This window comes from Schistocerca americana, chromosome 2, assembly GCF_021461395.2.
Source record: "Schistocerca americana isolate TAMUIC-IGC-003095 chromosome 2, iqSchAmer2.1, whole genome shotgun sequence".
Taxonomy (NCBI): domain Eukaryota; kingdom Metazoa; phylum Arthropoda; class Insecta; order Orthoptera; family Acrididae; genus Schistocerca; species Schistocerca americana.
The window spans coordinates 888354900-888379259 of record NC_060120.1 but is presented as its reverse complement, the minus strand read 5'-3'; the positions used below and the strand labels follow the sequence as shown (position 1 = coordinate 888379259).

At 41.0% G+C, this 24360-nt stretch overlaps 1 protein-coding gene across 1 annotated transcript in view; it reads left to right on the top strand.

Moving 5' to 3' along the window:
• Positions 1 to 24360, top strand: part of LOC124595505 (solute carrier family 22 member 7-like) — a 206026-nt gene that overhangs the window by 81782 nt on the left and 99884 nt on the right. Inside the window, exons 3-4 of the mRNA XM_047134268.1 lie at positions 17320 to 17507; positions 24160 to 24251. Coding sequence (XP_046990224.1) covers positions 17320 to 17507; positions 24160 to 24251 — 280 coding nt within the window. The remainder of the gene's footprint in view (positions 1 to 17319; positions 17508 to 24159; positions 24252 to 24360) is intronic.

The following is a 24360-nucleotide window of genomic DNA, read 5'->3' as shown; positions in this document are numbered from 1 at the left end:
CAGCTAAATAAAAGATTCAAACTACGGAAGGCACTAACTACTGATAGGCATAGTTAGCAAATGAAAGATTTTAATAGAGAACAAACAGTGTATTTACCTTAATAGTCATAATATATATAGCAGTTTATGACAAATTACAAAACTCCGCCATCTCTCTCCCCACATCCACCACTGCTGGTGGCTCACCTCCAACTGCGCAACGCTATGCGCTGTTCACATCCAGCTGCCGGTGCCCAACACTACAATGGCAGACAACAATGCAAACTAGCCACAGACTGCACACAGCACAGTCAGTGATTTTCACACAGAGCGCTACGTGGCGTTACCAATAAGAAAACCTAAACAGCCTACTTACATAGCCCTGATGCTCCCCACAAAAAAATTTACAATTTGTTTTGGGCAGTGGCCACTAACGATTTGAAAAAATTTTTCATAATTACAATAACAAAGAAATCAAATGCACACACTTATTGATACAATGTTGGTCAAAAGCTAAAATTTTGTCACAGTCCATAAAGACAGTCCTGATCATTCATCATAATAGTAATTACAGTGTTTTTTTTCACAAAGTCTCATTAGTAAAAGAAATTGCACACAGAAGTAGTGGATTTCCATGCAGTCTTGAAGAAGTAGTGTTGTCCTTCCAACGGAAAGACAGCAGAGCAAACCCACAGCAGAGTCAGTCGAAGTTTTGAAGAATATTGGTAGGTAGGTCATCACAGAGCAGACCACTGTAGTCCTGGTAGAGATTACGGTATTGGTGGGCCATCAGAGGTGCAGACCCACTGCAGTCCTGGTAGAGATTGTAGTATTGGTGAGTCAGCAAAGGTGTAGACCCACTGTAGTCCTTGTAGAGACCGCCAGCAGCCATCTGTTGCAAATGTGCAGGTGCACAATCACCATCGAAGAGTCTTGCGGAGAATATAGCAAGTCCATAACCACCACTTGTGCACTCAGAAAGTGTTTGGAAATGTCCTTAGAACCAGCAATGCTGTTATCCAGTCCCTTGCTGAATTATTAACACACGTGCAAACACTAACAGTCCCTACTTCTCACATATTGTCCATATACTATGACCAACAGAAACGTGTGCAGTGAAATGGAACTTACAAGTTACTTAATTTGATGAACTGGTGTCAAGTACAATTTTATAACATAATAACACAATAACAAAGGTACAACACACATCATTAAAAACATAGTAATACAGATAACATTTGTAGTAATAGGGGCTTTACAAAAGAATAGAAATAAACATATACATTAGTGTTACAGGAATTATGACATAAGTAAATACATAAAAGATCAGAATACCTTTTGAAACATCACCTTCACATATGAGCAACAAAACAGAATAAATAATGTCTCAACATCTTTACAAAGTAAATAACATAGTATTAGGAAAATTCTACAACATAGCTCTCATCAGCTAAACACATAAAGACAGGAAAAACACAAATACACAAGGGTACACAAACATATAGAGGGATGACACAAAAGGAAAGGACAGGGTTTGTTTTACTGCAGTATTTTGCATGGAGATCTCCCTTTGTTCATCATTATTCCCAAAAGTACTATCTAAGCCTGCTTTCTGTATTCTGTTCACATCCTCTTTCAAAATAGTTTTTCTCCACTGTACACTACTTTTTTTTGGCCAAACCATTTTCTTATATCTTCTCAATGCATTTCTTCCAATTCATCATAGTTAGTTTCTTATATAGTCTACCCCCTCTTAAGCTAACTTAAATCTACTGAGCTCAGATGCTAAACTAAGGGACGAGGCAATGCAGCAGCACAAAACAATTAACGCAAAAAATGGAAATTTGCAAAGCAAGCTACAGTAAATCTAAATTACCAAGCAATTCACATTACAACTAATATGAGGCAATGCGCAGCAAACAAGAAAAATAAATCTGGCTTAGCAGAGTAACACAAATTCAAATTCAGTAACACTATGCCTGGCAAACAGCAGCAGTAAATGCTATAACATATACCTAAGCATGACAAAGCTCAAGCAGAAAAAATAGTACACTATAGACAACAATGCAGATAAAGGAAATGTATAATTGCATCTTAATGTCTATGTAATTAAAGTGGTGCACCATAACTATTTTTACAAAAGAAATTACCAAGTACTTGAAAACAAAATGATATATGCAGTTACTGTTATTAGTCCCTTCTTATTGTTCTTTCCATTCCAAGAGCTCCTTTTTCGAAGAATGTGGGTCATAAAATAATTATTTAATAGATCTGTTGACAGAAAGTGTTCACATTAGCAAATGCATCTAAGTTTATTTTATGAAACTAACGCTGCAACACAGCTGGAAACCAGATATCAAACTATGTACAAAGTAAAGCATAAGAACATCATTCAGTAGTCATGAGGCATTTCATAAGTTAGTAGAAAAAACTCTCAACTAGAGAGACAGTAGTCATAATCAGGTGTATAGACATAAAAATATTTCTCGTCATTTCATTAGGCATTTCAGTAAATATCATAAATTAAGAGCTCCACAGTGTAATCATATGTTTTCAAGTTCGACCATGTCGTTTTTGCGATGCTTTCTACAAAGGAACGTCAATAGCGAGGATAATGGCCTCCCTTTTTTTTTCTCCACCTGTACCTCTGAAGGGCACTCACTAATGACGTTCTCCCGGCGTCTGACACAGCTGGGTGCCCACGACGCATTACGTGCAGGTGGTCACTTAACTTTCTTACGGAAATATTTACGACAGCAGTTTCCGCTATAGTGACAGTCTCATATGCAAAAGTTCACGGGTCGAGAATTTGCGTTGCAAATGTGTAGAAACAAAATCTTATCAATATAACAGTGTCCAAAAAATTTTCGCCGGCATTGTGATACATTCATGCATTTACATACATTTCATAACTCTTAAAGTACGATTCTTGGTTTCCAACAACCTTTTTCACAAATCAGCGTCCCTAACCACTACTCATTATTCCTTACCTTATTCGTCGACACTTCTACAATATTTTATCTTAATAAATACGTGGCATAATCAAATAACTCATATAGCATCAGCTTACTGATCATAAACATACCGCAACAGCATAATATACATAGTCATCGTAATAATATCATCATAACACCTCAGTCAACTCTCAAAATCGTCGTAGCTTCCTTCAATAATTAAAAAAATCCTCTGCTCATGTCAAAAGTGTCATCTGCCTCAAACGTACTTTAAAAATCGTGATCCCATACCAAATATATCATTCAAAGTTCTCATAATATCACAATGGGTCTGAAAAAATATGAACAGTTCACAAAGTACAGATAAAATACAATTTTGTAAGTGTGAAGTTATACAACGGTGTAATTATGTAAACATCTGTCACTGCCGTAGTAAAAAGGTTTGTCTCTCTCAGTCAAATGATCAGATAGCTGTGTAATTATGTGTTAGAGAAATATGGTACCGATGTGTAAAGTTGTATAAGCAAATGCCATATTAGCTAGGGCTCCTTGTGCTTGCCAAACACATGGTACACAAAGTAAGCGTGTACCCCCCTGAGGATTAATGTAATTATACCATCAGGTGTTACAGATTACAACAATGAAATGAAATGTATCACGAAAAACCATTGTATCATTGTACTTCAAATATCTTTAAAAACAAATGATTTAAGTACAAAGTTAATCACTCAAATACGTGTCCTGTAGTGCTAAATGTGCGTCTTGCTGTAAGATAATCTCTGTGGAAGTGTCATAGTTATTGTCCTCCGAAAGCTAAGTTCTGCAAAAGCCAATGTACTTCCCTCATGATAAACAAAAGTGAAATGCTTTGAGTATAGATATCTTAGTTATTACGCTTATTGCCGTGATGAAGAAAGTACTGTGCTGTATCGTAATGTTGTGCTACAGAAAAGGCTGTCTCCTTGTAGCTATACCACAAAAGTTACTACTAAAATATGTTTTACTTTCCAGAAGAATTCAGAAAAACTGTGCAGATATAAAACAGATACACCGCAAAAGCAACAAGGTAAATTGTGTCACACATTAGTAGCGTCGTGATATAGCCGTGTAACTGTCAAATAAACTAACCACTGTGTCATCTGGTATCTCACTGAAAGTACTTAAATCCAGAATGTATTTTCAAGTAAACCAAAATGTTGCATTAGAATCTCATTAGCAGTACTGGTAAATGTTCTAAGTATGTGAGCCTTATAGTCGTTACGTAATCGTGCAACTAACAAGCAAGAATGTACAAATAACAACACTGTGTCGTCTGTTCACTATAACAATGCATTCGTAATATCTGTTGAAATAAGTTCTCTTGGTTCTTGACTGGATATTTAACTTCAAACATTGTTGCATATTAACCAGTTCTAAGTCTGACAAAGCATACTAGTAATGTAAAGTGAAAAGTTATATGGCAAAGACAAAGTTAAAAAGCAGGTTATCTTTCAATAAACGGTTTTACATGTGAAATGTGGTGTAAACCTTTACTCTTCCTAGTACGCAGAGTTTCAACTTTAACGCAATTATTATGTGGTATATGTCGGTGAGGAGTGCTAACATTTTTTCTCAAGGTTAGCGTCTATGTTATTTTTCTCTGAGCCAGCCGGCGCACGCGGCTGCCTGTGGTACGAGTCATTGTCTGTTCCTTTGTTGGCGCGCGTCGTTATTGGGATTTGGAGACCTAACTTCTACAAATTCACCTTGCCCAGAGGGTCCAGCCCTGTTTAAATCCTGCCAGTTCTGATGCAATTCAGGTCTGTCGTTACGATCATATCGTTTGTCGTCATGTCGGGAGATGCCATAGTTTCTTTCTTGTCGGTCACGTGGTGGAGAATTTCTCCCTGAATCGTAACTGCACGCTGATCCGTTGCGTCTAAAGTTATACTGTCTCCCTTGATAGTATTTATTTTGGTTCCCATATTGTCTGTTTCTCTGATTGTCTCTGTGGTAGTAATTACCGTGGAGAGGTGATCTTTCCCTGTAATTATTACTACTCTGCCAACGGTTGTCATACGGGTGGTGTCTGTTTTGGTCACGATTTGTGTTGTGAGAATAGCCTTGTCGTGTCCAGTTATTATTTCTTTCATCGCGGAATTGCGACGGATGTGACCTGTAATTGTTCTGCTCCTGTTTTCGCGTTTCGCGACTGTCAGTGTCAATTTCCAGTTGTTGTAACAGTCCCTGAAAAGCTTCAACGTCGTCTTTGCAACGTCCTGCTAAAATAATATGTCGTAAATGTTCAGGCAATTTGAGTAAGCAAATGCGGATGAGTTCTGAGGGGCTGTATGGGTTTGAAAGATACTGATTCTTATGCAGCATGTCTTCAAAATATTTGACAAGACCGGAAAATTCAGATTGTTCAAAGTGTTTCATCATCATGATGCTATGTTTTACTCGGTCTTGTGTAGCTTGAGACCAGTATGCTGAGAGGAAGGCATGGTAAAATTCTCCTTCACTGTGACAATCGTGAATGACCGATCGCATTCTTACAGCTGGTTCATTCTCTAAATAGCCACACATAAATTCTAATCTGTGTTCTAACGACCAGTTTGGAGGAAAACAATGAGAGAATTGATGGAGCCATGCTTGTGGATGAATGTCGTTGGCAGAATTATTAAACGTTTTGAATTTACGTGTATTAATGAACAGCTTATAGTCAAAATCATCATGTCGGCGAGTCGCATATCGGTCATTGTTACGTCGTTTCGGCGGTTCCATTTCAAAATTCGGTGCACATTGCCAATTTCTTTCATAACTTCCGAAATGCCCTGTGTTATTATTTTGCGGCTTTTCCGTATTTCTAAGTCCCTCTTCCCATGTTGGAGCGCGAGTGTCCTCTGAAATTTGTAATTTTTGTATTACTTGTGCCAACTGATCTTGTACTTCCCGGATTTCTCTTTGGTGTTGCGTATTAATTTGATTCAGATTTTGTTTCAGTTTCCTAATTTGTTCACACTCTTCTATCTCATTAAAGACTACCGGTTTTGTGTCATTCAGTTTATCATCTACCTTCGTAGATAAATTATTTAGCTGATCCGAAAGTTCAACTACTTTCTCTGATAATGTACTAATTTCCTCCATGTGTGTTTCTACTGTGTCCTTTAAGTTTTCCTGAGTTTTTGCAAGTTGCGTAACCGAATCGGTAGATGCAACTGAGTCAATTTTAGCTTGCGAGGTCTAATGATTTTCATGAACAATAATTTGCAGTTCTTTTATGGCTGCTTCGTGATTCTGTAATGCATTTTCATGCCGCGAAAAAATAGGTTGAAAATGCTCACAAATTTGTGTTTATTACGTCGTTACAGACTTTTTGACATTTCGATTCGATTTTATGTAACTCAGTAGTTAAATCTTCACGTGTTTGTTCAAGAGTTTGTTCCAATGAGTCTAACTTTTTAAGATTTTGTTCCACTGTGTCTAATTTTTTGAGATTTTGTTCCACTGTGTCTAACTGTTGCTGTGTTTGTCTCTGATTTTGTTTCATTTGCTGCATTAATTGCAATAATAATGTATTAGTGTCTGGAATCTGTTCTTCTATGCTTTTCGGCAGTGCATTTGCACCGGCAACATTCACATTTTGACACGCAGAAAATGTGTCTTGACTTATTTGAGAAAACGGTGAGGACCCAAAACCTGAATCTACAGTATTTGCAAGATTGGGTCCTGTCATTTCGGATTTCTGAGGCGAGCTGTTGCCGACCGATCGATCGATAATACTTCCCTGTTCAGTAATTGTTTCACTGTGTACACCATTATTTGCAACCCGCTCCATTTCCCTATGCACCATTACCAAATGACCACTTTGAATGTCTGTTAATTCATTACACAGTGGTGCTGATAAGCTGCGCTCGTCGTCACTATTATTTCTCAGTTTACTTTGTAGCCTAGTGTTACGTTTTTCACACGCCATTATTGTCACAATATTTCACACGATAACACAGAAAAGCACAATTTGAAGAGCAAAAATAAGAGAACACATTAACATAGCACTGAAAATAATATCTAGTTAATTGCAGCTGCGAAATACTTGCTGCAAATCTACATGTATGCCTGCCACAACTGTTTTACTGTACAACAATGAAAAACTACCACTACAAAGGAAATTCTCTCTATGATTACGCGCTAGCAATAAACAATAGCTATACTAATTACACAAACTACAAGAAAAAATCAGAAGATTCCAGTGAGGTATCCTCGGCTAAGGGTCGACATATGAAACGTCCCCTTTGAAGAATTATACAAGACTGTGCTTAAACTGACACACAATATTTTTAGCGCAACGCAATCTGACTTTCAGAAATCCCTACAAAAGAATGGCCCTGACTAACATTAACCTATGCATTTCACAAATCGCTTACCTCACAAAAATCTTGGTTACTCGAACTACTGCAATACAGCGAGCGCCACTACTGCCAGCTAAATAAAAGATTCAAACTGCGGAAGGCACTAACTACTGATAGGCATAGTTAGCAAATGAAAGATTTTAATAGAGAACAAACAATGTATTTACCTTAATAGTCATAATATATATAGCAGTTCATGACAAATTACAAAACTCCGCCATCTCTCTCCCCACATCCACCACTGCTGGCGGCTCACCTCCAACTGCGCAACGCTACGCGCTGTTCACATCCAGCTGCCGCTGCTCAACACTACAATGGCAGACAACAATGCAAACTAGCCACAGACTGCACACAGCACAGCCAGTGATTTTCACACAGAGCGCTACGTGGCGTTACCAATAAGAAAACCTAAACAGCCTACTTACAAATTTTGCAATGAAAATGGCAAAATGATCTGCAGTTTTTGCTGCATAGAGCTTTCTGGACTCTAAAACATCAATTTCCTACCTTCATTTCACCGCTTATGTGACAATCATTCGGGATGTTTATCGAAATAACAAAATACTGTTATTAGCGAGTGCATTTAGTAGAATAATTCTGTACCACCCCTGGAAATTAACGGCTACATAGCTGCCAAACGTATTCTACAATGTTTCGAATTCTCCATTAGACTCGCCACAGCCAGAAAACTTTCATTAGCCGAAATGTTTCTTACGCTAGTTAGCAATGGGAACGTTCGCACTTCTAAAACGCGGTGGCATTAATACTGGGATCTGAATTACTACGTGTATAGGTAAATGGATTTTATTTACATTCCTGTAAACGTGATTTGGATCGAAAGCGTAGTTACGATTAATATGCTGATGTATCGACTGCAACTAGAACATTTCGAATAAAAAGTAGGGGGAATTATTTATGCGGCCCTCATCTTCAGTAAGTGTCGTAGCTATTTTCGTTGTTAGGATTTCGTCACCTACTAGTCTCAATTTCTTGACAGTCTATCTGTCTGTCTAAGCCTTAAAACCCGTTTACCTAGAATACGGGTAGACATAATAAGCGGAAATATACCTCACTTCCTATTTTATACGGTCCCTTGGTGGTATAAAAAAGTGAGCTTCTATGTCCACGCAATCTAAAGATACGGCCGCTTATGTAAAGAAAATATAAGCGAAAGGTCAAAAAATGGCTCTGTGAACTATCCGACCAAACTGGTTAGGTCATCAGTCCGATAGACCTATACACCTTAAACCCACCTAACCTAAGGACATCACACACATCCATGCTCGAGTTAGGATTTCAACCTGCAACTGAAGCAGCCGCGCAGTTCGTGACTGAAGCGCCTAGAACCGCTCGGTCACCACACACGTCGAAATACTTTTCACCTCATGTTTAATGATAATATATATTGTCTAGTGAGGATAAACTGTATTCGCCAGCATGTCAGATCGTTTGATCACGGAACTTTTACGAAGGTACATTCAAATTTTGTTAGAAATCGTCTCAAATATCCACTTATAAACACCCTAGGAACGTCGTATGCGATATCCGCTTGTGAAGACGCTGGGAGATACTGCAGGACCATAACAAGTAGTTAAGAATTCATTTTATTGGTCCATGCATGACACTATTTCAGTATCAATTTAACGCAGCTAAGTGTTTGTCTATGTCTGGAAATAATGAACAAAAACAGCAAACAACTTCGATGTTCAAATCAAATGTATCTCACATGTCGCAATTACAACGTAATTTGGCAGATGGTTCATCGAACCACCTTCGGACTGTTTCTCTACCGTCTCACTCTTTAACAGTGTGCGGGAAAAAGGAACACTTAAATCTTCTCTTACGAGCCCTGAATTACATTACTACTATGGTCATTTCTTCCTGTGTGAGTTCCAGAGGAAATAATGTTTTGGCATTCAGAACAGTTGTCGGTGATTGAAATTTCTTGAAAAGATCTCACGGCAACGAAAAACGCTTTTGTTTTCACGAATGTAACCCCAACTCGCTTATCAAATCTGGGACTCTCTCCCCTATTTCGTGACATTACAAATCGTGCTCCCGTTCCTTGGACGTTTTTGGCGTGCACCGTCAATCACGTCTGTCAAAGATCCCATACCGCGGAGGAATACTACAGCAGTGGACAGACAAACGTAGTGTAGACAGTTTTTTCAGTAGACCTGTTGCGTATTCTTAATGTGCAGCCAATAAAACGCAGTCGTTCGTTTGCCTTCGCCACAAAGGTATGTTTGTGATCGTTCCAGTTTAAGTTTTACTGGGTACTGAGATGAAATGACAGTACCTCGACTTGTGTTTTGTCATGCAACCGAAAGTTAATTATTGTTACTGGACGCAGCTTTCGTGTTTAATGTATTCCTCATTCAACAGAGTTCACTCCTCGTACACCACACGTAACTGTTTCAAAGTATTAAATTGTTACTGATTTTACCAAGTTGCAGTGGTAATCTAAACTTGCCATTTTGAAACAAAGGAAAATATTATAGCGAAATATGGCAACTAAGAAGTGGACTATCCAAATAAACAAATATTTCCGGTTCAAGTCGTTGCACTAGGTCTACTAAACATTAACGTAAATTAGGAGCAAAGTCCATTAGTAGATCGTTATCAGGAAAACCAGCCCTCATAATGCAAACTGCCACTACGAGAACGGAAGTTTCCAAACATGTCAATGAGTAGTTGAGGAAAGTGGACGCATTCTGTCTACTGAATCGCAACGCACGCCACTTACGAGGGGACCCGCCATGTGTCATACCCCGGTCTTGCTGAAACTTCGCTCAGTGAAAGAGGGGGCAAAATAAGCGAAAACGTGCCTCGGCTTATCTGCATACACTCGACCGCTTCTCAGAAAAGACGGTCAAAGTTTTCAATGCATTGTTGCTATAGTGTAGACACCTTTTAGCGTGTAAGGATTCAACTGAAGCGGTGGCTCAGCGGCTACCGTTGCGACTTCAGAAATTTGCACTGCGAGTTCGAAATCAGGTTGTTCCTTTCTTTTCCCCCTCACTCTCTGAATTATCTACGAATGTTTATTCCAAATTACGTTTAAATAATGTTGTCGTTATTCGTCAGTTAATTTACTGTGTAATGAAAGAAGTTTAAAAAAATAAACGAATGAGAAAATGATGTGAAATATTTGTGTATGTCCTTGCAACCTTACAGGTTATAAGGAGGTTCAAAAATATTTCACATTATTTTCTCATTCGTTTATTGTATTTTTAATTCATTAATTACACAGAAAGTTAATTGGCGAATAATGGCAATATTATTTCAACATAAATTGGAAAAAACTTTCGTAGATAATTCTGATAGAGAGGGAGCAAAAAATAATAATAAAACATCCAATATGGTCCCGAACTTGGGAATCAAAGTTAAGAAGGAACGACGGTAGCCACTGAGCCACCGCTTCAATTGCATTCTCGGGCGCAAAAGCTATCTGAACTATAGCAACAGCACGTTGATAACTTTGATCGTCGTTTTCTCGGTATCGGTCGAGTGTCTGCAGATAAGCCGAAACATAAGTTCGCTTATTTTGTCCTCTCCTTCACTGAGCAAAGTTTCCGGACAGTCAGCGTATGGCACCTGACGAGTTCCCCTCGTTAGTCGAGTCGCTTCTTACGCCCGGCGAGAACTATGTAAGCCCCACAGTAAACTGGGCCACTTGGAAACACGGCGAGCGGGGATAAACACATTTTCCTTCTTATAAGGCAACCTTCTACAGCTAAAATTCACGGAGTGTTCTTCAGGTTTCCTCAGATATTTTAGAAACGTTACTTGCGTTAGGCCTGCCGTATATGCAAAACGCAAACATTTCATTTCATGTAATATTTATCAGGATAAGACATGACAAGAGCGTACCAGTCCCTTCTGAGAAAAATTACAGATTCTAAGTTGCTCCACTACGTAATGATACGGATACGGGCTTGCGATCTCTCGTTTATGCCATCGATTTCCGTGTTACACATACTTGGCCATTGGGTTGTGGCTGCAGTCGTAGAGGAGGCGGTCTCTTTCCTACTAGCACTGTTTTCGCAGCAGATATTAACCGCAACGAATCATTCAGTCAACGCTAAATGGCCCATCTGGCTGAGGCAGACAAGGGCGCTATAATAGCATTCCATGCAGAGGGATTTTCAAATTGTTATGTAGCAAGAACTATGGGTCTTCACAAGTCGGCGGTAGCCAGGTGGATTAGACGAAAGGAAGAGGGTGGTAAGCTGAATGGGAGGCCTCATGGCCGTAGCCGCAAAACAACAGCAGCTCAGGATCGGCAGATACGCAGTTTCCGTGAGAACCACCCATTTGTCAACGCACGACAAATTCAGCAGACTTTGGGTCTCAGTGTTAACAATAAGACCGTCACTGGTCTAAAAGAAGGTGAACTGAGAGCAAGAAGCGCTGCTGTGAAAGAGACATTGACTGTTTCCCACAGAGCTTTTGCTGCTGAAAAAGTCGACAAACCTCTCCAGTTTTGGAGGCGAGTGATTTTCACGGACGAAAAAGTTTTCTCTACGGCATCAACCGGAAAAGTACCTGTTTGCCGGCCAAAAGGTGCTAGGTATAATCCAAAATATATTTACAGTTGCCGAAGGAGTGGCAGGAAGTCGGTAACGGTATGGGCATGGATATCGACCTTAGGGTGTGGGAAGTGGAAGGAAGACTCGATGCGCCCAATTACGTATCATTCTGCAGAACGTGATGTTACCTTCCGTGACAGCAAGATCGCTCACCTATTCATATGACACGGGTGGTTAAGAGGTGGTTCGACGACCAAGGTAATATTTCTGTAATGGAATGGCCACCTAAAGTAGCTGACATGAATCCAACTGACAATATTTTGGCAGAAATGGTCAGAGTAATACGGGAAAAGGGACAGTCGTGGATTCGCGGACAGCTTTCTGATGTTATTCATGACACTTGGAATGAGTTACTTGAATCTCATAGTTATATGGCTAGAGTTGTAGGCTGAATGCCCAACAGACTTCGAGCCGTTGTGGAAGCCGAAGGAGGCTATACGCGATACTAAGCAGCATCAGCAGAGGTGTTTTTCTTTTCAGACCCTAACCAATCAGCTGCAACAGATGTTTCAAGTTATTTTTTTTTTTTTACAAACGTATATTTTATATAATTTTAAGGAAACGCAGTAAGTGGAATCATAACATAAATGTCGATGTAAGCAGAAATTTCTGTTGGAACTTGCTTCCTGGACCAATATAATACATTTCCTACGTCTTCAGTGCGAATCATGTAGCGAATGTAATTTAAAGGACATAAAAATATCGAGTAGATTTACTAACATATTTATGAACCACTCAAGAACGCAAATCGATGGTCACATAGCTGTCAAACATATTCTGCGGTGTTGCCATTGTCCATTAGACTAGCAGCAGGAAGAGAACGTTCGCTCAGCTGATGTGCTGAGATAGCACTAGCGAAGCTCGCACTTCGAAGATGCCACAGCATCGTTTGCCACCACTTCGTGGGAAACGAAATACCTCAAGTATAAGCCAATGTGTTGTATTCGCATATCAGTGACTATGACTTGGCGCTAAAGTGTGGTTTTGGGTAGTACGTATGCTCAGTCTGCGAATCTAACATAAAAAATGAAGACAAGGGGAAATGAATTACGCGTCCTTTCTCTTCCGTAACATCAAATATATTTCAGTTATTCTGTCTTAAATGAACTGCTCAGAAAATCATTCACCAGAAGTGAGTAACTTTTTAGCAACAACAGATGATATTAACAGCTTGCCGGCGCGGGTTTGCCGAGCCTTCAACGGCGTCATATCGCGGACCGCGTGGCTGCTTGCGCCGTCGGTTCGAATCCTTCCACAGGCATGGACGTGTCTTAGGTTAGGTAGGTTTAAGTAGTCTAGGGGACTGATAACCTAAGCAGTTTGGTCGCATAGTTATTAGAGCCATTTTTTGACCTTTTGCGTAAATTTTCTTTACATAAGCGGCTTTATCTATAGATGGCGTTGACTTAGAAGCTCACTTTTTTATACCATCAAGGGACCGTATAATGCAGAAAGTGCGATATATTTCTGCTTATTATGTCTACCCGCACTCTAGATAAACGGGTTTTAAGAGTTGGGTAGACAGATAGACGGTCAAGAAAGTGAGACTAGTAGGGTTTCACATTGACCGATTAAGATGACGAAGTCCTAACAACGAAAATAGCTACGACACTTACTGAAGATAAGGGCCGCATAAGTAATTCCCCCTACTCTTTATTCGAAATGTTCTAGTTGCAGTCGATACATCAGCATATTAATCGTAACCACGCTTTCGATCCAAATCATGTTTACAGGAATGTAAATAAAATCCATTTACAACATAGCGTTGTACCAACTTTTCAATAGCCTATTCATTGAAGGCAGCCGCCAGTGCTTTCCGCCAATTCTCCACGCTGGCCTACACCTCGTTGTCTGTGTCAAAATGTTGTCTTCAAAGACAGCGGTTCATGTGACCAGAGATGAAACTCAGGGGGAGACAATTGCGGACTGTATTGTGGGTAATCTAACATTTCCATTTGAAAACGATGCAGGAGCATCTTCGTTGCCCCTGCAGAATGCGGCTGAGAATTGTCGTGAAGACGAAACAGCACGACAGTTATGTAATGTTAGCTGCATAGCTTCAGGCGAAATTTCTCAACAGGCCTTCGTACTTGGCGGCAGACACTATTTTCTAGACATCTTTACGCACTCACTGCGAGCTCAGAAATGAGAAGAGCGACGTGATGCTAGCTGGGGTTATACTAGAGACACTACCCAACACATCTGTGCAAAGCTTTATCGGATTTTCATAGTCGTTTCCATTTCGCGACCGATCGGAGCTTACTTTCTGAACGCCCGTCGTAAAACAGTTGTGTTATCTCAATAAGCTGGATTTATTTTCATTTGTACAGTTCATACTAATTAGCGTTTCTTCTTTCATTTATATCTTATATTTATCTGTTGTGTTTAACTCACAAATCAGCATTAATATAGCCTTCCACATGATTGAAAACAGTCTGACAAAGTTCTGATGGTTTTTCTTTTTCACGCCTGTGCGTAGTATGTTGGTAGCACTTTGTCGCCTTGCCTGTTATGCTGTGCAGCAGGCTTTAAAGCTGTGCGGATCAGCATAACGAAAAGGCGAGGGGTCTCGCTCGTTATGTCCACGACTGTACCTCAGCGTAAAAGCAATGACATCACGCAGAAGCTGGTGATATTCGAGTTCTACTGCGTACTTACGATTTGTAGTTACGGTAAGTATAACATTTGTTTTTCTTCGTTTAAAAATCCACAAGTGACCGACGTAAACTAACTTAATCTAACTTACGCTAAGGATAACACACACACCCAAGCCCGAGGGTGGACTTGAACCTCCGACGGGGGAGCCGCACGAACGGTGACAAGATGCCTCAGAACGCACGGCTACCCCGCGCGGCATTTATCTATAGGGAGCGATGAAATTGGCTTATTGTAATATTCGGAGAAATCTGTGTCTCAGAGTCAGTTTTGGGCCATTTTGGTATGGATCGTTTGGTGAAGCGATGTCGTGGAGATAAGACCTTTGCAGATGCGTGGCGTGGCGCGTTTGTAACTACTGAAGTTATTTGAAATTTTTGGTGCCACAGGTCTATTGACGTAATTTTATTTGTATTAACCAGTAAATTCTTCCACAGTCGATGTGGTGGACTTTGAAAAGTGGCTTGATGCTCAGGACTTAGTAAATTCTCGAACGCATTCTCGAATCAATCTGTCTCTGCACTTAGCAAAAGTGAATGAAACATTTTTATTCACTATACAGTACCCACACTCTGTTAAGGACGTTTTAATTTGGACAACGGATTCATGCCTGCAATTCAGTCAGTAATCAGGACGTTCCCGCACCAATATTAAAAACAGTATTCGGGCAGTGCGAGATGTGTGCGACCACCCCGTCGACACCATCGTACCCACAGAACTTTTGAGTGGATCACACACCTTATGAAGCCCTTGTATCCCCCAACTGTGTCTAGAAGAGTGGTAAGCTTGCAGTAAGCATGGCTGCCTCTATTTGATCTCTGCTTCCTTCACAGAGGAAGTTCCTGAATATTTGGTTTGCTGATTATTCCTGCACAGTTAAAAAAATAACGATACCTGATGAATTCTGTTTTAACTGGAACAAAAATTCTAGTCTGGGATACACAACTATGGGTGTGACTCATGTTTTACTACCAGAAGACATTTTGGCCCAAATCCCACCGTCCTACTTCCTCTTCAGGTTGGAAACCTGCCCTCCTAGTTGAACCTGTGAATCTATAAGAAATTATTACCCCGATTTTTATGCCATGAAATTTACACTTTGTATGGAATCGGACTCATATATGAATAAGTGCAGTCTGACTGAAAATGTTAAGGTTTCGGAGTGCCAAGAACTTTAGGAAAGCGGAACGAAGTAATAAAAAAGGGGAGGAGGAGGGATTTAACCGGGGTTAAGCAAGACAAAACTGAAATTAGAATTTACTCTGTAGACTTCATGAAGCTACTAAATATGCACGAAACGGAATTGCATCCTATGGTTACAATTCGTGCAATGCAAGTGTTTTTGCAATCTGTACCCTACTTCATCTAATAGTAATCTGAAAAACCTGGGCTACTGTGGAAGCGGGTGTTGTATCGATGTCTCCGTCTCCTCTGGCTCATGTCTCGAGTTAATTGCGGCACAAACTTCGGTACATAACTAAAAATTTTATTTAATAAAACTGCGGTTTCTGCTCAAGGCATGTTCCTTTACAAGTACGACACAACATTTGGTTCATGCACGATGGAGCTCCTGCACATTTCAGTCGAAGTGTTCGTACGCTTCTCAACAACAAATTCGGTGACCGATGGATTGGTAGAGGTGGACCAATTCCATGGCCTCCACGCTCTCCTGACCTCAACCCTCTTGACTTTCATTTATGGGGGCACTTGAAAGCTCTTGTCTACGCAACCCCGGTACCAAATGTAGAGACTCCTCGTGCTCGTATTGTGGACGGCTGTAATACAATACGCCATTCTCCAGGGCTGCATCAGCGCATCAGGGATTCCATGCGACGGAGGGTGGATGCATGTATCCTCGCTAACGGAGGACATTTTGAACATTTCCTGTAACAAAGTCTTTGAAGTCACGCTGGTACGTTCTGTTGCTGTGTGTTTCCATTCCATGATTAATGTGACTTGAAGAGAAGTAATAAAATGAACTCTAACATGGAAAGTAAGCGTTTCCGGACACATGTCCACATGACATATTTTCTTTCTTTGTGTGTGAAGAATGTTTCCTGAAAGTTTGGCCGCAGCTCTTTGTAACACCCTGTATAACCGCCGGATGCAATAGGCAAAAGAAAATCATTACATATTAGATATTAATACCTGAAACATTATTTCAACCGTATATTCTAAAGACGCCTAGTGCGCGAACGAAGACCTAACATTGACGACATGGAAGAGAACTCCAAAACATATCGGGGAAAGAGATCAGATGCACCACATTCTGAAAAGCTACTAGTGTACAATCATGTAAATGCAGCACAAATGTGCAGAGTCAGCAACAGACAGACCATAACTCAAAACGAAGTCAGATAAGTGTGCCCCTTTCCACAATCACAAGACAAAGTTTCACGTCAGATCGACACTCCGTCATCACGGCAGCAGGCAGAAGAGAGTGTCTTTGAGACTCTATCGTTGTAATGTGCCCACAGATGATTTTCGGTCTTTGTGTTTGCCTAGCCCTTTCCCTAGGAGACAATAGTCGACAATGTCCAGACCATTGCTTTCGTCGAGAAGCGCGTTTAATGCAATAGCCTTAAAAACTGAAATGTAGAACGTTTCGTAACGACAGTAAATAGCAATTTCCGGTAAAAACATGTGTATTCTGGATTGTCTGAGTTTTCTGTTGTTCATAAACTTGCGGATCAGCATTAATTCGAAAGTCAGGAGTTGTATTTGATTAATTTTCGTGTATGCTTTTTGCAGGCGGGAGGATTTGGCCGCTTCCAGAAGCTGTTTCTATTTATCTACAACTTTCTGCTGCCATGTGCCATGGGGATGAACTACGTGAATATCGTGATGGCGCTCACTGCCCCCAACCACTGGTGCCATGTTCCAGGCAGAGACGAGGCAAACCTCACCGTCGACCAGTGGAAGTCGCTCACGTTGCCCAGGTACGCAAAGACTTCTTACGTCAGCTTTTTCTTCCAGTTAGCGTATGTCCCATAGTCTCCGACAAACATGAAATGAAAGTAGCAGTAAACAGTCCATTTTTGTGCATGTTTTTACAGACTTTCTTTAAGAATTACTTGTCGTTACAGGTCTCTGGAACTATTAAAGTTCATTCTCTAACTTCCATCGCGTCAAATACCCACCACCAAAGATACTTTATATCATTTACACTACTTAGTAATCTGTTCTTCTGACAAATACCTGTCTGCGAGCTGTGCTTCTATACCCCTTTACTACTGTGTTGCATTTGAATTTCGTATGGGCTCATAGACAAAAAAGAAATGAGGCGTCCTTCATTTATAAGGGGTTGGGTTGTTTCGGGAAGGAGACCAGACAACTAGGTCATCGGTCTCATCGGATTAGGGAAGGATGGGGAAGGAAGTCGGCCGTGCCCTTCAGAGGAACCATCCCAGCATTTGCCTGGAGTGATTTAGGGAAACCACGGAAAACCTAAATCAGGATGGCCGGACGCGGGATTGAACCGTCGTCCTCCCGAATGCGAGTGCAGTGTCTAACCACTGCGCCACCTCGCTCGGTGGTATTTATAAGGTACTGTGCCATCAGGCTTTTGACTTGCCTGATTTGGCGATTCGGCCCTCCAAGAATTTCACTCCTTGGCAACCTCTTCATCTCAGAGTAGCACTTCCAACGTACGTCTCCAATTATTTGATGGATGTATTCCAATCTCTGTTTTCCTCTGCAGTTTTTACCTTCCACAAGCCCCTCTAGTGCCATAGAAGTTATTCCCTGATGACTTACCATACTGTCTCTTCTTCTTGTCAGTATTTTCCATACATTCCTTTCCACGTCGATTCTGCGGAGAACATCTTCATTCCTTGCCTTATCAGTCCACCTAATTACCGGCCGCTGTGGACGAGCGGTTCTAGGCGCTTCAGTTTGGAACCGCGCGGCCGCTACGGTCGCAGGTTCCAATCCTGTCTCGCGCATGGATGTGTGTGATGTCCTTAGGTTAGTTAGGTTTAAGTAGTTCTAATTTTTAGGGGACTGATGACCTCAGATGTAAGTCCCATGGTGCTCAGAGCCATTTGAACTACCTAATTTCCAACATTCTATTGTAGCACCATACATCAAATACTTCGATTCTCTTCTGTTCCGATTTCCACCCGTTCATGTTTCACTACCATTCAATGTTGTGCTCCAAACGTACACTCTCAGAGATTTCTTCCTCAAATTAAGGCCTATGTTTGATACTAGTAGACTTCTCTTGGCAGGAATCACCTATCCGCCAGTGCTAGTCTGCTCTTGATGTCCTCCTTGTTTCGCCCATCATTGGTTATTTTGCTGCCTAGGTAGCCGACTTCCTTAACTTCATCTACTTCGTGATCTCAGTCCTGATTTTAAGTTTCTCCCCTATTCTCATTTCTGCTACTTCTCATTACTTTCGTCTTTCCTCGATTTGCTCTCAGTCCACATTCTGCACCAACTAGGCAATTTATTCCATTCAGCAGATCCTGTATTTCTTCTTCACTTTGATTGAGGATAGCAATGCCATTAGCGATCTTATCACTGGTATCCCTTCATCCTGAATTTTAATTCCTTCTTGAACCTTTCTTTTATTTCCTCTATTATTTTTTCGATGTATAGATTGAACAGTAGGTTGTACTTCGTTCTAAGACAGGTATCTACACCTACATCTACATCTACGTACATAGCCGCTTGCCAGATTTATGAAACGTCCCCTTTTTAAAACAATTATTCATGACTGTGCTTAACCTGACACACAATATTTATAGCGCAACGCAATCTGACTTTCAGAAATCCCTACAAAAGAATGGCCCTTACTAATATTAACCTATGCGTTTCACAAATCGCTTACCTCACAAAAATCTTGGTTACTCGAACTACTGCAATACAGCGAGCGCCACTACTGCCAGCTAAATGAAAGATTCAAACTACGGAAGGCACTAACTACTGATAGGCATAGTTAGCAAATGAAAGATTTTAATAGAGAACAAACAATATTTACCTTAATAGTCATAACATATATATCAGTTCATGACAAATTACAAAACTCCGCCATCTCTCTCCCCACATCCACCACTGCTGGCGGCTCACCTCCAACTGCGCAACGCTACGCGCTGTTCACAGCCAGCTGCCCAACACTACAATGGCAGACAACAACGCAAACTAGACACCGACTGCACACAGCACAGCCAGTGATTTTTATACAGAGGTGGCGTTACCAATAAAAAAACCTAAACAGCCTACTTACAGTATCTACACCTACATCTACATCTACGTACATAGCCGCTTGCCAGATTCGGTGCATGGTGGAGGGAACCCTCTACCTTAACTGTCGTTTCCTTTCCTGTTCCATTCGCGGAGGTAGTGGAGGAAAAACGATCGTCTATATGCCTCCGTATGAGCCCTAATTTCTTGTATCTTCGTGGTCCTTGAGTGAAATGTGTGATGGCTGCGGTAGGATCGTTTTACAATAAACTTCAAATGCTGGTTTTCTAAATTTTCTCAGTAGTGTTCCTCGAAAAGAACGTCGCCTTACCTCCAGGGATCCCATCTCCGTAACACTTGCGTGCTGTTGGAACCTATCGGTAACAGCCCACCTCTGAACTACTTCTGTCTTTTCCTTTAATTCGACCTGGCGCGGTTACCAAACACTTGAAGAAAACTCACGAATATGTTCCACTAACGCCCTATATGAGGTCTCCTTTACAGTTGAACCACACTTTTCTAAAATTCTCCCAATAAATCGAAGTCGACCACTCACCTTCGCTACCACAGTCCACACATACTCTTTCCATTTCATATCACTCTGAAATGTTACGCCAAATATTTAAAATATTTGTCTGTGCTGAGCAGGACACTGCTAACGCTGTATCCAAACATTACGGGTTTGTTTTTCTACTCATCCGCAAGAACTTACATTTTTCCCAAGTGGAAATTTTGTCTGTATCATCTTGATCGTCTTACAGTCACTCATCTTCGCAACACAGCATCATTAGCAAACCACCGCTGATTACTGGCCATCCTGTCTGCCAGATCATTTTTGCATACAGAAAATAATAGCGTTACTATCACACCTCCCCTGGGGCACTCCTGATGATAAGGTTGTCTCTGATGAACACTCGCCGTCAAGAACAACATAATGGGTTCTATTACTTAATAAGTATTTTTGCCACTCACATATCTGGGAACATATGCCACATGCTCGTACCTACGTTAACAGGCTGCAGTACGGCACCGTGTCAAATGATTTTCGGAAATCTAGGAATATGGAATATGCCTATTGCCCTTCATCCATAGTGGGCAGTACATCATGTGATGTGATTTCCCTAAATCGCTCCAGGCAAATGCCGGGATGGTTCCTTTCAAAGGGCACGGCCGACTTCCTTCCCCGTCCTTCCCTAATCCGATGAGACCGATGACCTCGCTGTCTGGTCTCCTTCCTCAAACCAACCAACCAACCAACATCATGTGAGAAAATATAAAGCCGAATTTCACACGCGCAGTGCTTTCTAAACTGTCTCACTTCTTCAGCCGAGAAAGCGTTCTTTATGCCAAATTACGTCGAGCAGCTTGTAACCTCCCCACAAAAAATAATAAAGTAAATATTATGGATAGTGATTCTAATTTTAGCGTAACCTCCCCACAAAATTCATTCTTTCACATTTAACATCCACACAAAATTTGTTTCCCATTTAATGTACACACAAAATTCTTTTCTCATTTAATGTAAGCTCGAAACAGAAAAATTCTTAAACCTCGTAATAAAAAATAAATTCAGTAACCTGGTAAATTTTGGACGACAGCAGTGGTGCGTCATGGCCCTGTAAGATCATTCTGAATAAAAAAGCAAAAATTCTTACCTCAATAAAGTCGCCAAATATCTGCTCTTACAATAAATTTTTCCGGCACAGCTCTGTGCAATGCTGGCCTATGGATTTATCATTTATGGAAGGAAGCAACTGATTTTTCTTTTGCAACAATCGGAATGATCATGGATTGGAGAAATTAGTAAATTCTTTGAATTGAAATGAATGCTTGTAAAAAAATTACTTTATATGACAAAGATTATTATTAGCACATTTTTAAAACATTTGCATGGGAATTCAGATAACATTACTAGATATGCGCGAGGCTGCTTTTTACCTTATACAATAATACTCAGGCTCCGGCATCGCTGCACTGCGACCAGCCCAGCCAACACGATACACTATACCAGACCAGAGCCGACTGCAGACTAGCGCAGACTAGAACAACTTACTGCTACAGCTACACAGTTCCTACTCAGTCAACACTGCTCTCTGGTCAGCGATTCTCTTATACCTCGCATATCGCAGGCAGCGCATGAGCAATACATCGAAATTACATCTGCTCGGACCTCTTACAAGCTTAAACAGGGTTACTGCTTCTATGCAGCGCCACAACCGCCAGCTGCAAGTTGCAAACAGTCCAGCTCCCATCATTTATGCAGTTCCTCTTCGTCTGAAGCGAAATCACCGTAGCCCGTCTCTGTGGTTTCTCTGTAGTGACTGTGGTCTGGATGTTGGTTCTTCTTAGTGGCCCTATTCCGTTTCTCCGCAGAGTTGGCCTGTTATTCCATATTTGACATGGTTAGAGATAATGGGGAACCGGAAGAAGGAATGAAGAGGCCAGGGCAGAGCCACCACAGTCGGCATGCCCAGAGATCAGCTGACGATGTTGACGTATCCTACACAACCACAATGGACATGGTCACCACCAGACATCAAGAAGCAGCAGCCACCACTAGCGAACTGACAGAAACTATGGGATGACACGGCACGTACACCACGCAGCGTCGTAGATGCAACTGCGATAAACGCAGCCACAATACCTGCACCCAAGAATGCCTAGGTTCCTCATCTCCTGTTGAAATACACAGGGGATCAACCATGGGCAGAACTGAAGACCACCATCATAGCGGCCTCACAAAGGGGCTTCAGCGCAAGGGCAGAAGGTGACAACGGAGGTGTACACATTCCACTTTTAAATCGCCTGTGCTCGCCTGTTAGCTAGTCAGGCAAGCTGCCCCACGTTTTCAGCCGAACGGGCAGGTTGCTTTACTCCCGTCCAAGACAAGCTATGCCAAATCCAAGCAGGATAAAGGAATCTTGCTTGCTTGCTCGTTTTCCCGCCGTGCTACGCTACGTTAGAGTTTATTCTGTGCGCTTTCACTGTAGTGTTTTGAGTAGTGCTTGGACGTTTTTTACCCTAGTACCGAATAACATGGCCCAATATACTATATATATTCATTCTGGTTCATTGTAGCCCAGAAAACTGTGGATTTTTTTTGTCTTTTTTTTCGTTTTCGCCGTTTTTCTCACTTATTTATTTCCTGGGATATGAACGGTTTTCTTTGCGACTTCACCCTCTTTCAACTACTACTGGCTATTCTCAATTCTAACCATCACCGAGTCACCTCTAATACACGTTTTCGATCGTAATGAGAACCATATCTAAAAGTCAAGATTCTTTGCAATGAAGAACCTGAAGATGTCTATTATACTGCAACGGCAACTAAAGTAAGGTTTCGGGAGTCTACTTTCTGCAGACTTAGTGTTTTTCAGCCAAATATGAAACCAATGATGCCAGTCATAATGACTTTTCCCAGGATGTGTATTGTGGTTTCGCCGAATTCATTCTAAATGTTCAAAATAGATCATTCTACAGTCCCAAAGTGTATTTTAGCAAACAAGAATCTAAAATGTACATGTGTGAATGAAGAAGCTTTCTTTCATACTAAGCTTTCTTCGCACTACGTTGCATATCACCAGAATGTGGATTTTAACATCGACTGTATCGTATGTTTTTCCTATTTCTCTCTGCCACTCCCACTCTGACGTAACGCCAGCACGGCACAGGACAAGAATTTGTGGCGTGCCGCATCAAACCAGTCTAAAGACTGATGATTTAAAGAAAGGCCAGCACACGTGGCTGACTTTGTCAAAACTCCACTCTCCATTGTTGGTGGCGGACAGTGGTAAGTGAAACATTGACAATACCAGAATACCAGCCACTCGCGCTGGCGTAACGCCGGAAACATTGTCAAACGAACGTCGACCGAAGAACCCAAGATGGAAGCCAACAGGCAGTTTGTCGACAAGTGGCCAGAGAAGCCTTAACACTTTCGTATTAAACTCATCATCAGCTCGCATTAGGACCAAAGCGACAGTCTTCTGTTTCCACTTTGTATATTGCAACTTCCCGTTTGCTAGCGTTGTAAATCTTGAGTCACCATCCATTTATCATGAGTGAGGTATTTTTCTTAGAAAAAGGACTAGATGTTTGCGTTATACAATGGATATCTCTGAGAGGAGTAAAATTTTTTGGAAAGCATAACATAAGAATAAAGAGGTAAGCGGCTATTATCGACGTAAATCGGTGAGAACGCTCTCTCTTCTAACACGAAAGACGGTCTACATTACAGGCTCACGTGTATTTTGCCATTCTCGCTAGAGTAAGTTCAGAATTTCAACAGCGCAACGAACCTAAGAAACTGCTCTGTAACAAGCATCATGAAGTTGATGTTTATTCTATTGAATACGCTCACCAAATAGCCAAGTTAATCCTGTGTTGTTTGCTTTTATGTTTCAGGAAAGCGAACATTTACAGTCGCTGCAGCATGTATGCCGATCCGGGAGACAATCCTCATATTATCGGGTCTTCCATAGAGGAAAACATTACAGGTATTCAGCATGATAAAGTGCATGTAGTTAAAGAGAGAGTTATATGATAAACGTAACGGCACATTTACGTGCTTTAGGAACACTCTCCTAATTATATTGTGTGTCAACA